This window comes from Ranitomeya variabilis, chromosome 4 (genome assembly GCF_051348905.1).
Source record: "Ranitomeya variabilis isolate aRanVar5 chromosome 4, aRanVar5.hap1, whole genome shotgun sequence".
NCBI classification, from domain to species: Eukaryota; Metazoa; Chordata; class Amphibia; order Anura; family Dendrobatidae; genus Ranitomeya; species Ranitomeya variabilis.
This window is the reverse complement of record NC_135235.1, coordinates 44,808,662-44,825,566: the sequence shown is the minus strand read 5'-3', so window position 1 is coordinate 44,825,566 and position 16,905 is coordinate 44,808,662. Positions and strand designations below refer to the sequence as shown.

Here is a 16,905-nt window from a genome sequence, read left to right as displayed (position 1 = left end):
TTTATCAGAATGATTTAAAAGTAAAACTGTCTGTTTTTCCCCTTGCAAACGTAACTCCGCTATCATTTTAGCAGCAGAGCTGTATAAGATATGAGAGCTGAGCTGTGATTGGTGGCTATGGACCATAAAGACAGTGTTTCTTTCAGACTGTTTTAACCCCTTTCTGTCATTGGACGTACTATTCCGTCCATGTGGGGTGGGCCCTACTTCCCAAGGACGGAATAGTACGTCCAGCTCGATCGGCCGCGCTCACGGGGGGAGCGCGGCCGATCGCGGCCGGGTGTCAGCTGCCTATTGCAGCTGACATCCGGCGCTATGTGCCAGGAGTGGTCACGGACCGCCCCCGGCACATTAACCCCCGGCACACCGCGATCAAACATGATCGCGGTGTGCCGGCGGTATAGGGAAGCATCGCGCAGGGAGGGGGATCCCTGCGGGCTTCCCTGAGACCCACGCAGCAACGCGATGTGATCACGTTGCTGCGAAGGTCTCCTACCTCCTTCCTCACTGCAGGTCCCGGATCCAAGATGGCCGCGGCATCCGGGTCCTGCAGGGAGGGAGGTGGCTTACCGAGTGCCTACTCAGTGCAGGCGCTGGTAAGCCAGGAGCGCTGTAAGTGTTGTGCAAACTGTCAGATCACCGATCTGTGATGTCCCCCCTGGGACAAAGTAAAAAAGTTTTTAAAAAAATTTCCACATGTGTAAGAAAAAAAATTAAAAAAAAATTCCTAAATACAGAAAAAAATATATATATATTATTCCCATAAAAACATTTCTTTATCTAAATAAAAAAAAAAAAAAACAATAAAAGTACACATATTTAGTATCGCCGTGTCCGTAACGACCCAACCTATAAAACTGTCCCACTAGTTAACCCCTTCAGTAAACACCATAAGAAAAAAAAAAACGAGGCAAAAAACAACCCTTTATTATAATACCGCCAAATAAAAAGTGGAATAAAACGCGATCAAAAAGACAGATATAAATAACCATGGTACCGCTGAAAGCGTCATTTTGTCCCGCAAAAAAAGAGCTGCCATACATCATTATCAGCAAAAAAAATAAAAAAGTTATAGTCCTCAGAATAAAGCGATGCCAAAATAACTATTTTTTCTATAAAATAGTTTTTATCGTATAAAAGCGCCAAAACATGAAAAAATTATATAAATGAGGTATCGCTGTAATCGTACTGACCCGAAGAATAAAACTGCTTTATCAATTTTACCAAACGCGAAACGGTATAAACGTCTCCTCCAAAAGAAATTCATGAATAGCTGGTTTTTGGTCATTCTGCCTCACAAAAATTGGAATAAAAAGCAATCAAAAAATGTCACGTGCCCGAAAATGTTACCAATAAAAATGTCAACTCATCCTGCAAAAAACAAGACCTCACATGACTCTGTTGACCAAAATATGAAAAAATTATAGCTCTCAAAATGTGGTAACGCAAAAAATATTTTTTGCAATAAAAAGCGTCTTTCAGTGTGTGACGGCTGCCAATCATAAAAATCCGCTAAAAAACCCGCTATAAAAGTAAATCAAACTCCCCCTTTATCACCCCCTTAGTTAGGGAAAAATTAAAAAATTAAAAAAACGTATTTATTTCCATTTTCCCATTAGGGCTAGGGTTAGGGTTAGGGCTAGGGTTAGGGTTAGGGCTAGGGTTAGGATTAGGGTTAGGGTTAGGGCTAGGGTTAGGGCTAGGGTTAGGGCTAGGGTTAGGGCTAGGGTTAGGGTTAGGGCTAGGGTTAGGGCTAGGGTTAGGGTTGGGGCTAGGGTTAGTATTAGGGTTAGGGTAAGGGCTAGGGTTAGGGCTAGGGCTAGGGTTAGGGTTAGGGCTAGGTTTAGTGCTAGGGTTAGGGTTAGGGCTAGGGTTAGGGTTTGGGCTAGGGTTAGGGCTAGGGTTAGGGTTGGGGCTAAGGTTAAGGCTACAGTTAGGGTTGGGGCTAAAGTTAGGGTTGGGGCTAAAGTTAGGGTTAGGGTTTGGATTACATTTACGGTTGGGAATAGGGTTGGGATTAGGGTTAGGGGTGTGTCTGGGTTAGAGGTGTGGTTATGGTTACCGTTGGGATTAGGGTTAGGGGTGTGTTTGCATTAAGGTTTCAGTTATAATTTGGGGGTTTCCACTGTTTAGGCACATCAGGGGCTCTCCAAACGCGACATGGCGTCCGATCTCAATTCCAGCCAATTTTGCGTTGAAAAAGTAAAACAGTGCTCCTTCCCTTCCGAGCTCTCCCGTGTGCCCACACAGGGGTTTACCCCAACATATGGGGTATCAGCATACTCAGGACAAATTGGACAACAACTTTTGGGGTCCAATTTCTCCTGTTACCCTTGGGAAAATACAAAACTGGGGGCTAAAAAATAATTTTTGTGGGAAAAAAAGGATTTTTTATTTTCACGGCTCTGCGTTATAAACTGTAGTGAAGAACTTTGGGGGCTCAAAGTTCTCACAACACATCTAGATAAGTTCCTTGGGGGGTCTAGTTTCCAATATGGGGTCACTTGTGGGGGGTTTCTACTGTTTAGGTACATTAGGGGCTCTGCAAACGCAATGTGACGCCTGCAAACCAATCCATCTAAGTCTGCATTCCAAATGATGCTCCTTCCCTTCCAAGCTCTACCATGCGCTCAAACGGTGGTTCTCCCCCACATATCAGGTATCAGCGTACTCAGGACAAATTGGACAACAATAATTAGGGTCCAATTTCTCCTGTTACCCTTGGAAAAATACAAAACTGGGGGCTAAAAAATAATTTTTGTGGAAACATTTTTTTTTTTATTTCCACGTCTCAGCGTTATAAACTTTGGTGAAACATTTGGGGGTTCAAAGCTCTCACAACACATGTAGATGAGTTCCTTAGGGGGTCTACTTTCCAAAATGGTGTCACTTTGTGGGGTTTCTACTGTTTAGGTACATTAGGGGCTCTGCAAACGCAATGTGACGCCTGCAGACCATTCCATCTAAGTCTGCATTCCAAATGGCGCTACTTCCCTTCCGAGCCCTCCCATGCACCCAAACGGTGGTTCCCCACCACATATGGGGTATCAGCGCACTCAGGACAAATTGGACAACAACTCTGGGCATCCAATTTCTCCTCTTACCCTTGGAAAAATACAAAACTGGGGGCTAAAAAATAATTTTTGTGGGAAAAAATTTTTGTTTTATTTTTACGGCTCTACATTATAAACTTCTGTGAAGCCCTTGGTGGGTCAAAGTGTTCACCACACATCTAGATAAGTTACGTAGGGGGTCTACTTTCCCAAATGTTGTCACTTGTGGGGGGTTTCAATGTTTAGGCACATCAGTGGCTCTCCAAACGCAACATGGCGTCCCATCTCAATTCCTGTCAATTTTGCATTGAAAAGTCAAACGGCGCTCCTTCCCTTCCGAGCTCTCCCATGTTCCCAAACAGTGGTTTACCCCCACATTTGGGGATTCAGCGTACTCAGGACAAATTGTACAACAACTTTTGGGGTCCAATTTCTTCTCTTACCCTTGGGAAAATAAAAAATTGGGGGCGAAAATATAATTTTTGTGAAAAAAAATGATTTTTTATTTTTACGGTTCTGCATTATAAACTTCTGTGAAGCACTTGGTGGGTCAAAGTGCTCACCACACCTCTAGATAAGTTCCTTAGGGGGTCTACTTTCCAAAATGGTGTCACTTGTGGGGGGTTTCAATGTTTAGGCACATCAGTGGCTCTCCAAACGCAACATGGCGTCCCATCACAATTCCTGTCAATTTTGCATTGAAAAGTCAAACGGTGCTCCTTCCCTTCCGAGCTCTGCCATGCGCCCAAACAGTGGTTTACCCCCACATATGGGGTATCAGCGTACTCAGGACAAATTGTACAACAACGTTTGGTGTCCATTTTCTCCTGTTACCATGGTAAAATAAAACAAATTGGAGCTGAAGTAAATTTTTTGTGAAAAAAAGTTAAATGTTCATTTTTATTTAAACATTCCAAAAATTCCTGTGAAACACCTGAAGGGTTAATAAACTTCTTGAATGTGGTTTTGAGCACCTTGACGGGTGCAGTTTTTAGAATGGTGTCACACTTGGGTATTTTCTATCATATAGACCCCTCAAAATGACTTCAAATGAGATGTGGTCCCTAAAAAAAAATGGTGTTGTAAAAATGAGAAATTGCTGGTCAACTTTTAACCCTTATAAATCCCTAACAAAAAAAATGTTGGTTCCAAAATTGTGCTGATGTAAAGTAGACATGTGGGAAATGTTACTTATTAAGTATTTTGTGTGACATATCTCTGTGATTTAATTGCATAAAAATTCAAAGTTGGAAAATTGCGAAATTTTCAAAATTTTGGCCAAATTTCCATTTTTTCACAAATAAACGCAGGTAATATCAAAGAAATGTTACCACTATCATGAAGTACAATATGTCATGAGAAAACAATGTTAGAATCACCGGGATCCGTTGAAGCGTTCCAGAGTTATAACCTCATAAAGGGACAGTGGTCAGAATTGTAAAAATTGGCCCGGTCCATAACGTGCAAACCACCCTTGGGGGTAAAGGGGTTAATATGTGATGTCTGTAGTGTATGCAAAAGCACCATAAATTTGGCCACAATTAAAATAGACCAATCTACTTTAGTTAAGAAATCCATCATATCTCTACCTGGTTCTAGTCCCACAACGTCTGTTTTTGTCACCAGGCACTTCCGCATTCACTATTTGTGCTGCACTATTAATGGAGGAAATGTCATAGTATCTTTGGGTCACACTAGTATTTTTCCAGCCAGAGAGGACTAGTGGTGCTACTCAGTCATACAGAAAGGGAGCATGTGCTGTCCATGAGCTCAGCAGGTATAACTAGATCCCTGTGTATCCAGTGAGGTGGCACCACACCCTGTTTAAACTCCCTGCAGTCTGCTGATTCCTGCTGATATCCTGTTACTAATTTGGATATATCTTGCTTTTGTTGATCTGATTCCCTCTTGACTTTCACTCCATTCTATCTGACCTTGCTTGATGAGACCTCAGCTATTCTAAGGTTTTGTCTCTTGATTCTTGATTCCCTGTTTTGTCCTTTCTAATACTGACCTGGCTTTTTTTGAAAAACCTTGCTTCAGATTCACTTCTCCGACCAGCAGCTGTTCCATGGTTACATCCCAGGGGGTCCCATTGTAAGCCCAGATACCTTTTATAGGGGTTGGGTTCATCTGGGATCTGGGACAAAGTGGTTAGCATCAACTTTATCCAGCAAAGCTGTCATAATCCATTTTTGGAGACGTGGCAGCTCTGGTTCCACTCTGTTTTAAATGTAGCTTTTTTCCTTTCAGGACCAGCTAGGATTAATGTCAGTTTTTCCCTGCTGGCAATCTGCTGCAACTGCAGAAATGCTGGGTCAGCTGATGTGGGTGGTGACCACTCCCACCATGCTTTAAATGGTCACCTTATGCATCATCTGACTGGTGACTTGGTGATAGAGTTTCTTTATGGAGACCAACTGTGCAGTTGCAGCTCTCTGATGTCAGCTACTTCTGGTGTTTGGAGTCCCATTTCTGTGCCATCTGCGGTGTGGAGCAAGGCAGCGGTGTCTGGAAGCAAAGTCTTGTGTTTATTCCTTTTCCTTTTCGTGTTTGTCACTTTCCCCTGTGTGGTACTATCTGTAGTGTGAGGCTAGCACCCCTTTCTGGCCAGTGCACCCATTGCAGGGCAGTGCTAGGTGACAGCGAGGGACGAGGTTCCTGACGGTGGTGAGGGGAAGGACCCACTTGGGGCATTAGGGGAGTGCAGGACAGGCTCAGGTTTGAGCTCCAGTGGTCACCATCCCCCATTTCACTATCAGTAGGGCCTTCCTCTCTCCATTTCCATACTGTTGTGTGTGTGTTATGCTATCCGCAATCATATCATGACAATAGCTTTTTTATTTGAAAGTCTCTGGGAGACTTTACAAAATCACTTTACTTATATTCATAGTCTCTGGTATTGTAGGAGATCCCGAGCTGTTCTGTAATACCAAAGACAACATGTGACACTGTTTCTTGAAGCAATAAAAAAAAAATACACCCTTTTTTAATTCTGTACGAGGGAGTTAGATTTTCTTGCTGCTGCCTTTTTATTATGCCCTGCACTTAGATGACTGATTTGTTATGAATTTCTATTAAAAAATAGCTGACGATGTAAAAATATGCTGTTTAAAAGGCTGTACATGAGGAATTTCTAATATGACGCTGCTGCCCTATTTGTAGGCTAAATACACAGTAGCTCCTCTTCTATTAATAATTATATATACAGCAGAGGGGCAATGCTGAGAAATGATAGAGACACTATATATATTAAATGGAACAATGAGAGCTGATAATAATCCCACCGGAGAAGACCTTGGCAAAAGAAAATAGAAAGCTGCAGCGGTAGATGAAAATATACAAGAATTGGAGCACTTCATGCTTTGCTTACGAAACACAAGGCTCTGTAACCTCACCTGCTAGAAAAGAAAATCAATGTCCAATCGTGTCCAGTTTTGGTCTCCTGAAAAGATTACTGATTACACTTGAAAGGAAATCTTTCCATTGAATGCTAACCACGATACTGATGAGAAACATCTCAAGATTTGTATTTATTGAACACGTTCCTATTTTGGCACTGTATATATGCTATTACCTCTGAGGTTAAAAGAGATTTTCTGGTCTTGGAAAACCCTACTCCCCATGGAGGTTTATTAAAAAAAAAAAAAAAAAACTTTACGTACCCTCCCCAGGTCCAACGCTGATTTTCCACCACTGCCTCCCGTGTCTGTTATTGTTTGTAGAACTGATGTCACATTAACAGCGCTGCAGCCAATCAGTGAGCTCAGTCTACACTGGCACAGCCATTGAGCTAACCAATTGGCTGCTGCACTGTTGACATGACATCAGCACTGCAGATAATTACTGCCAGCCCCGCCTCTATGACTCAAAGCGGAACATTACCGGGAGGAATAAAGTTCATTTCCTTCCGTTAGTCGGGCTCTCGGTACCGGTGCTCCATGGTGTTAGAATGCTACTAATATGCAGATTAACCCCATATCTGCAGATTAATAGCTTTTTTTACATGACAGGTTCCCTTACAGCAAAGTTTTATATTAAAACATTCCCTCCTTTTGGAATGGTTTACTAAAATCTATATGAACCTTTTAAAAGGGAATCTGTCACTAGGTTTTTTCTACCCCATTTGAGAGCAGCATAATATGGGGGCAGAGACTGTCCACAGCCTCCATGCACTTAATATCCCTCTGTGTCTGTACAGTACACACACGGGCTGGTTACCGGTTCATGCAGTGTTATGTGAACACCCAATGGCCCGACCATACACTCCAAGCACATTTTACCATTCACCCTTTGTGTCCCCCCTATTTCCTCATAGACCATAAGCTTGCGAGCAGCAGGACCCTCACTCCTCTTGGTATCTGTTGAATTATGTGTTACCCTGCAATGTCCTCATTGTCTGTACAAGTCCCCTCTGAAATCTAAACTGCTGCGGAATATGTTGGCGCTATAGAAATGAAAAGTTAATGGATGAAGGTAAGTAGAGGAGTAAGAATTCTGTAAAGGAAAATACTGGAGCTCAGACCCCTATAATGATTTGTTATAAATCATTCAGACTTTTGTAACAATTGTAACAAATATTTAAATATTTATAAACAAAAGAAAACAAGAACAATTGTTGCACTGGCTTGTTCGTGTGTGAATGAGATCTAATCACATTGTCAGACAGAACATGGCGAGGACATAGAACGTAAAAACTGCGCATTTCACTTCTCAGGAAAAAAAAAGGTAAACAATCTCAGGATTAATGTTTTAGCCTCACAATCCAGTCCGATATTGGATATCTCATTAATTGTAGAAAACATCCGAAAATGATTATAGTTCAGCTTCATACAAGCTATTAATCTTATAAACCATGCCTAAATGGTCCCGTAAACTGCACAAACATACATTTGTCCCCATTACCAGCTTTCATTAATATACAGCAAAGTCCTGTTGGGCGAATTTGATACTTATTGATGGTCACATATATTAGCGCAGCGTGAACAGACTGTTAGTCACTATTAAAAACGAACCTTAGAAAGCCAACTGTGGATTCTCTCAAGGGCTTCTGTCACTTCTCAGGATGATTTAGGGCATCTCAAGGTCATTCTTTTATTCCATTGTTCACCATGGGTAGAACAATGTAGAAAAGCTCTGCATGTAGATGGCGGGAAGAGACAATTATACAGACTCGCTGCTATGTGAAAACTGCGGGCTGACTAGCCTGATGTTTACCAGCAGATTTCACAGCTGTCACTTGCATTTCCTAGAGATCTAGTGCATATAAGGAATAGATTAAAATAAAGCAATCAAGAGTGAAAAGTCTGAGGATCTCAATTCAATGACCTTGTGAAGGTCAACCTGTTTTGGTACATGATTAAACTGATAAAAATAAACTATTCTGAAAGAGGATTCATTGGAAAAATTTGGTTTTATTGAAATGAAAATGTATCAAACATTATTTATCCTGTGTTCCTCTTTTTCCCATTTTTTTGGTGCACATATCCCTCTGCTCTATAGAATGTGTAATAATGAGCAGAAGCTGCTGCTCTTGTTCGGTTTCCTCTTACAGTCCTGACAGAAAGAGGCGACATATGCTCAGGACTTTCTTCTTTTAGTTCATCTTACTCTGTAAGATATAATGCAGAAAGTATATAGAGATGAGTGTGGACAACCAGAATGATGCCGAAGTATTTCTCATCTAGTCTTGATCCGAAGAATCTCGGAATCTGTCCTCATGTTTTTGCTTCCTCATCTTGGAGCAGCATAATGTAGGGTCAGAGACCCTGATTCCAGTGATGGTACTTTTTCTTTTTGCTAGTCCTGCATATGGTTTTTGCTAATAAAAAAACCCATCTGCGTCCTGATCCTCTCTCATGTTGCCTGTGATTCCGAGAACATATTCTTTTACTTTATTTTGAATAAAAAGTTCGATAACTTTCTATTATTCTTTGTATTTTCATTGTTTCCCAGTTTTCAAGATATTTTCCAATGGTCCATAAATAAAACCGGTCTTGTATGTATATGGGCTGTAAATCTGCATATATACCACTGAGTGTACAGCTGAGAAAGACTCCACACTAATACTCTATAGAGATGAGTGGATCACAAGCAGATTCACTAGATTCCACCAACACATCTAAGGCTGGGATCACATTAGCATATCTGTGTGCAGCGTATGCCTGCGTATAGATCCGCATATGTCTTGCGTACCTATATTTAACATTGTGTATGCAGGGACATGCGTTGGCATCAGTTTGTATGCGGATGTGTCCGCATACGTTGTTTCTCCGTGCCCGCCGAACGCAACATGTTGCAATTTTTGTCGCGTCAAATATGCGCAGGCATATGCATGCGGATGAGTGCATCAAAACAACGCATTACTGTCTATGGGAACGCATGCGTTCGATGTGCTTGTGTACTTCGGACTGCGCATGTCCAGGAACTGATAGAGACACACCCCCCTGGAAATATCGAACGCATGCGCATAAACAATGCAAATGCAGGCAAAAACGCATACAAATGCATGCACACGCAGCTTTTTTTGTTGCGTCATGCGTAGCTGATGGGGATAAAAAATGCAGCGTAACCATGCGTTTAAATGCATTTTGGCATGCGTTTGCACATGCAGATGATACGCTGCGCACAGAGACGCTAATGTGAACCTAGCGTTCACAAATCGGTCCCTGTTTGCCGCAAAAAAATGTTATATTCACCTTTAGAGATGATGGGAACAGACAAAACTCAAATTTGCGTTCAGGACAATTTTCCCAGGAAATTCTATTAGCAAAGAAGTTTTTTTTCCTGTGAATTTAATGCCTTTGTTTTTTGGTCTGAAGTTTTCTAGACCCCAAAGCATAATAGACATAAGATTAAAAAAAAATAAAAAAATACACATTGTATGCTCTCACCTGACCAGCTGCGCCCTCTGGTCCCTGCCCCTGTCTGTCCCTCCATGCATCCGTTGCGTCACATCTCTGGTCTGTTGCTCACTTTAGGCCAGGGCTCCTGGCTGTGAGTAGGCCTTGAAGCACGAGCGATGAACGCCATGGCCTACTTGTGGCTGGAGACTCCGGGCTAAAAATGCGACAGGATGAAGGTGGAGCGCCTTCAAACGCAGGGCCGCGGGGTACTCGGTACCAAGCCTCTCGGTCTCGGTCCTGGGGTTGTCACGGTGGCTAGACCCGGTCCTTGACCCTGCTAAGGGGCGTCCAATGAAAGGTGTGATGGGCTTCGTGGTGCAAGGCGCAATGAATAACGAGGACACAGGGTTGCAGTCTCTTTTACCTTTCTTTACTGAAGGCTTCGGGATCCACAATCCAGAGCACTGCTAACAAGGCTGGCTGAGACCGGCCGGTCCGAAGGCACATCCAGAGTTCCCTTTGCAGGTGGAAATCAGTGCCTACCTTCTAGCGCCTGTGTGTGTTGTAGTACTTCCCTGCTGAGCACCACGGGATAGTCCTCACAACTGTTGTGTCTGTTTCTGATGTTCTTTCTCTCTCTCCATCCCCCAGATGATATGGCTGGGACGCACCCGTATGACGGGGTAGGCCTGGAGTTATTCTGGGACCCTAGAGACGCCCCTCTCCCACAATTGCCTCCTTTGTCTTCGTTAGGTGGTTTAGGTGAGACAGCCAACCTAAAGTTAACTGTCCTGCTGCTGTTTGAAGTAATACGTAGAGTCCCTTACTTCCTCGGTGCTCCGGCCACCGGCTACGCGCCTCAGAAGGATGTTGCCACGGTCTTAAGGGCACGACTCCTTCTGGTTCTATCTCCTTTGTGCTGTGATCTCGCTTCTCACTTCTCCGCAATATACTCTGCTTTCGTGTCCTTTCTTAGGAGTCTGCCGCTATGGACTCAAGCACGGCTCCGTAATGTTCTGTCTGTCCTGGGCCGCTGTCAGGATCCCACCCCTGACAGGTCCTCTCTCGAGCTCTCCCTAGCTACTTTCTCTCTAACTTCCTGTCCAACCCCCAGTTTTACCAGAGTGTAAGGAGTGGCCTAATAGATAGAACCACCCCCCCTGGTGGCCGGAGTGTGGAGTGTAGTGTGTGTCTGTGATACCTGGTCAGGTGAACTCCTTTAGTGCAATCAGACGTAACATCACTCCCCTTAGTGGCAGAGCAACATTACTGGAACGACCAGGACTCTGGGGCGCTGCAAAGGCATTGGGGATCAGACAACACGCAGCAGGGGCAGCAGAAGCATTTTTTTACCTTAGACTACTGCCAATCCTCCACTGTTCCACAACTCGCCACCATTTTGCTGAATTCATCTGGAGCAAAGAGCAAAAAAAATCTAAATTCTACAGAATCTTTGTAAGATTCGAGTACAATTTAATTACACTCAAATAAATTCTATTCACACTAACTAATCCCTCATCTGTCCATATGTAATCATTACATCGCCCCGGTCTGTCTCACTGATACTTGGTTCTTCTGCTTCTCCCTTCCACCACTGGGGCCAATGAGTATCTTTACACAGTCACATAGGGTTGCGACCTCTTGAAGCCAAAAACTGGCCTCATTGCGGGAAGAATGTACAAGAAGGACCAGGATGGGTTGTGGAGAGCTGCAGCACACATGGCATAAGGACCGGTGAGGGAATAGGGGAGAGGAAAATATTATATTAGATTTTAACATCTTCATGCAAATACACTGTGTTCCAAATTATTATGCACAAAGAGTTTAGGAGTGATAAGGTTAGAATTTTTTTGTTTGTCATTTAAACTCATTGATGGTGATGTGTGTCACTGCTCTTTATATCACTGAAAGCAATTGCAGATACCTGTGCACATTAGTTTGGCAGGTGTGTCCAAATAAAGGCAAGGCTACATAAGAAGGCTGTTCCACATTATTAAGCAGCCTACATTTTTTGCCAAAATGGGAAAGAAAAAGGATGTGTCGGCTGCTGAGAAGCAACAAATTGTGGAGCATTTAGGTCAAGGCATGACTACAATCAACATTGCCAAGACACTTCATCGTGATCATCACACAATCAAGAAGTATGTAGCTGATTCCCAGCACACACGTGTGCGTGCTGATAAGGAAAAATTGTGGACTGTTTCCAACAGGCAATTGGGTAAGGTTAAAAGAGCAGCTGCAAAAATGCCTTGTCATAGCAGCAGACAAGTTTTTGAAGCTGCTGGTGCCTCCAACGTCCCCAGAACAACAAGATGCAGGGTCCTTCAGAGGTTTGCAGCTGTGCGTAAGCCATCCTGTCGACCACCTCTATCCACCGCACACAAGCAGAAAAGGCTCCAGTGGGCCAAACGATACATGAAGACTGACTTCTAAACTGTTTTGTTCACCAATGCGTGCCGTGCAATGCTCGATGGTCCAGATGGATGGAGTGGAGGATGGCTGGTTGATGGACACCCCATGAAAACACGGCTAAGGCACCAACAAGGAGGAGGTGGAGTAATGTTTTGGGCTGGAATCATGGGGAGAGAGATTGTCGGCCCCTTTATGATCCCTGAAGGGGTAAAGATGAACTCCATAATCTATGTGGAGTTTCTAAAACAACACTTCCTGCCATGGTTCAAGAGGAAGAACCGTGCTTTCCGCAGCAAGATCATTTTCATGCATGATAATGCACCGTCTCATGCTGCAAAAAACACATCTGCATCTCTGGCTGCTATGGGCATAAAAGAGGACAAACTTATGGTGTGGCCACCATCTTCCCCTGACCTCAACCCCATTGAGAACCTCTGGAGCATCATCAAAAGGAGTGTCTATGATGGCGGGAGGCAGTTCACATCTAAGCAACACTTCTAGCAGGGTATTCTGTCCACATGCAAAACAGCTGAAGCAGAAACCATCCAAAAACTGACAAATTCAATGGACGAGAGAAGAAGCTTCTTTTGAACAAGGGGTCCTATGTGCAAATGTAACATCACCTAGAATAAAGTTTTCACTTGAAAACTGTTTGATTTCATTTTGTAATAAGCGGATAATGCTTATAACTTCACAATTGACCATTTTTTTGTTCAAAATAAAAAAAAAGGTTGAAAACTCTGCTGTGCATAATAATTTGGAACATGCATTTTGAGTGTTTATTTTTTTTTAAAAAAGATACTGTTTTCATAGGCAGTTTGTTCCAAAACATTGCAATTATACTAGAATAGTAGATGACTGGAAAATAACAATGACTGCAATTCAGATAGGTAATTTAGAGAAGATATGAGGAAATAATATTTGCATAATAATTTGGAACACAGTGTAAAAAACAGAAAAATGGTGGTTGGCTTCCTTTTGGCAGTATTCCTGTGAGTCAAATCCCAGAAAGATGAATTTGCCAGAATCTAAAATTTGGGGAAAATTCATAACTGATTTGCAGCAGTTACTGATGTGCTTAGCTCAAAACACGTTCTGTAAGTTTTCAATTTTTGCATGAGATTTCCTGAAGCAGTATACCTTTGTGTGCAATTATTTTATGTTTGTTGAGGAAGAGTCCAAAAAAACAAGTCTATGTAACATGGAGATCAAATTAATAAACTAATAAAGCATCCTGTACTTCTGACCACAGACTTTTGACTGCACAATTAATTAATTAATACATCCGGTAGGTTACACAAAGAGAGACGCAATCAGATTATACATAAAGGTACGTGCGTCTTACTTTTCCTTTTCGGTAGTCATAACCTCAAATGAGCAGAGTAATTTGACTAGCCTAAAAAAACACCCAAAAATATAATTTTGCGGTACTTTGTCAGGAGATGTTTATGAATTATGTTTCTGTAAGGGGTTGTGATATAATCTGCAGTTTGTGAGAATTTTGCTTGAATGTTGCGATAATATATAACATTTTTATAAAATGTTATACATTATGGAGATGAAAATTAGCAATTCATATTAAGGAGATGAAAATTAGCAATTCACAAAAAGATAAGGGTGTACATATTTGTACATACACTTGCACTATTACCGGTTATAGGTTCAGGCCCTAATTCATCAAAAGCATTTACGCCAGAAAAATAGTGTAAAACACTCTCAAAAGTCGCCAAATATTTGTGCAATGCAAACTTTTGACATTTTTATGTCAGCTATGGACAAAAAACGCAAGATCTGGGAAGGAGCCTGGATGGGACAGGTTTTGACAAAGTGTGCAAAATTAATTCAATTGGATGCTCCTATTAATGAATTTGGCACATTTTATTTCTGCACGCCCATCATTAAGAATGATGTACAAAATGCAAGTGTTAATGAATCGAGACGTAGGCTTCATGGTACTGTTTATACCCTAACAAATATTTTTATTTTATTTATTTCCCAGATTTTTCTCAACAACTCATTTGCTCTGGATTCTTCTTGGATACATCCGGCTGAGGAATTGATATTATTTCAAGGACTTGAAAAGCCAAATCGAAGGACAAATCAAGTAACCATGGCTATATCTAGACCATCTGCTGCCACTAGGCCATTGCGCACAGTGATATTAACCCCGCAACGAGTAACAGGTCAGTGATAACTAAGTATTTGCTTATTGATCTTTGTACCGAATACAATTGTAAGACAAGTTTTAGGCATGAACTGGCGGTAATTTATAGAAATGATGATGGTAGAAGTTGTGTAGAATTCGGGTAAGATATTTCTTCTTTAAAGGTGTTGGAAAGTTGACTTTGTTGTGAAAAATGGAGTTTTCTATTTTAGCTGTAGTCATCTCAACTATTGCTGGTTTTAGACTAGCCATTCATTTGGGTATTTCTAGGATCATTTATTCCAGACTATCACACCAACTACACCAGCCAGAAATCACCAAACCAATGAAGAAAACGCTCGTTCTTCGGGGGGGCATAATTTATTAGTTAGCCGAGAATAAGGTTATTCTGTGATCATTGATTTGGTTATGATCCCCTCTACCTCAATACACTGCTCTAAGGCTTTGGTAGACTGACTCCATAGGATTATGCCACATGAACTGCTATTTGCCTCTGATACTGCTCCATTTTGATGTCAACTTCTTTCTTTACCTGTATTTTTGCCATATACTTTGGCACAGCATTTGACTGATATAATCTGACCTGAAATAACCAGCGTAAAGTGACTGACTTTTTTTTAAAAAAGCCTGATTTTGCGGTACCTGGTCAGGAGATATTTCTGCATTATGTTTACATACGTGGGTGTAATGTAAACTGCAGTCTTTAAAAAATTAGAAAATTGGAACTGAGTTCTAGGGGGTAACGTTTCTCCTTATGGAGAGTGACATACCAGCTCTGGCTTGTCAAGGTAAGGAGGCTTATTCACCGTGCAATGCTCCTCTGGGAAATTAAATATGCAAATTGCCTCTTCAGAGAAAAAGAGGACTTAAACTCTGTAGCGCCACCTGATGGAAGTAGCGATCCTACAAGTCACAATCAACCCTTTAACGAGTCTTGCAATATGACTTAGGATAAAAGCCAAATCAGTATCTCAATTTGCAGACAAGGTGTTTCGGGCTGTTGGCCCTTGTCATGTCTGCGAATTGAGATACTGATTTGGCTTTTATCCTAAGTCATATTGCACGACTCGTTAAAGGGTTGATTGTGACTTGTAGGATCGCTACTTCCAACAGGCGGTGCTATAGAGTTCAAGTCCTCTTCTTCTCTGAAGAGGCAATTTGCTTATTAAATTTCCCAGAGGAGCATTGCATGGTGAATAAGCCTCCTTACCTTGACAAGCCAGCTGGTATGTCACTCTCCATAAGGAAAAACGTTACCCCATAGACCCCAGTCCAGAGCCACTCACCTAGCCAAATCAGTTCTCATTCTTCGCACTGACGAGGGCCAACAGCCCGAAACACCGTGTCTGCGAATTGAGATACTGATTTGGCTTTTATCCTAAGTCATATTGCACGACTCGTTAAAGGGTTGATTGTGACTTGTAGGATCGCTACTTCCAACAGGTGGCGCTATAGAGTTAATGTACTCTTTTTCTCTGAAGAGGCAATTTGCAAAATTGGAACTGAAAATTGACAATTCACAAAAAGGTAATGGTGGACACATTTGTGCATACACGTTCCAAAACAAATGAGACTTCTTTTGCTACAGAAAAGCTCTGGATCCATAACATTCAGTTTGACCAATATGAGGCAAATTGTTAAAAGTGTTTACAGGGATTTCACAAAAATTACTAATGAGTAAAGAATTTTATAAAATAAACAAATAATAATCACGTTTCCTTTAAATACTACCCATTCGGGTAGTTCTTGCCTGACCTGCATTGATGAAACCACATTCGTCAATGGCTTGATCACTTCAGTAAATCACCAGCCTCAGATGTGATATTGGCATGTATGGCTCGTGACCACTGAGCCGCCTGTGATTTATTTTGTATCATTCATGTGAATACTGGATGAGGCATCATTAATGCAATACTGGTGGGGAACTCTGGGGAACTCTGGAGGCACAAGTAGATATAGAAGGTAAGTAAGGTTTTTACAGCGTAGCTTATTTAGTGTGTGGCATTCACTACTCTTTGGCAACTTTTTAAAGAAACTTGGAAAACCTATTTAATTATCAAATAATTACCACGCACTTACTGTCTGGTATTGGCGGAGTACCAAGACCTAAACTGAAGTTATGGGAAAAGGAAATTTCACAGGTGGAATGTGCAATTCAATTTAACTCTTAGTTCAAAGTCTGAATTAAATAGAAAATATTAAAATAAAACAAAAGCTGGGAATTCAAGACAAAAATTATAAATGCAAATTCATATACCATATGTGAAAATTATAATACCAAAAGACCCCAGCTGAAGCAGTTGGGAAACGTGTGTCGGATGTGGTGGGTAAGTCAATTCGACACTTTGTTGCTCAGCTCTTGTGGAATAATTCCCCTCTTTTTCAAGGTAGCTGACTGTTTATTATAACTTTATTTTTTCATAATTACCTT

General features: G+C 41.7%; 1 protein-coding gene across 1 annotated transcript in view; it reads left to right on the top strand.

The window, feature by feature from the left end:
• The window catches only part of TCERG1L (transcription elongation regulator 1 like), a 268,237-nt gene that overhangs the window by 19,058 nt on the left and 232,274 nt on the right, over positions 1 to 16,905 (top strand). The window contains exon 3 of the mRNA XM_077258434.1: positions 14,310 to 14,493. Within this exon, the coding sequence (XP_077114549.1) occupies positions 14,310 to 14,493 (184 nt within the window). The remainder of the gene's footprint in view (positions 1 to 14,309; positions 14,494 to 16,905) is intronic.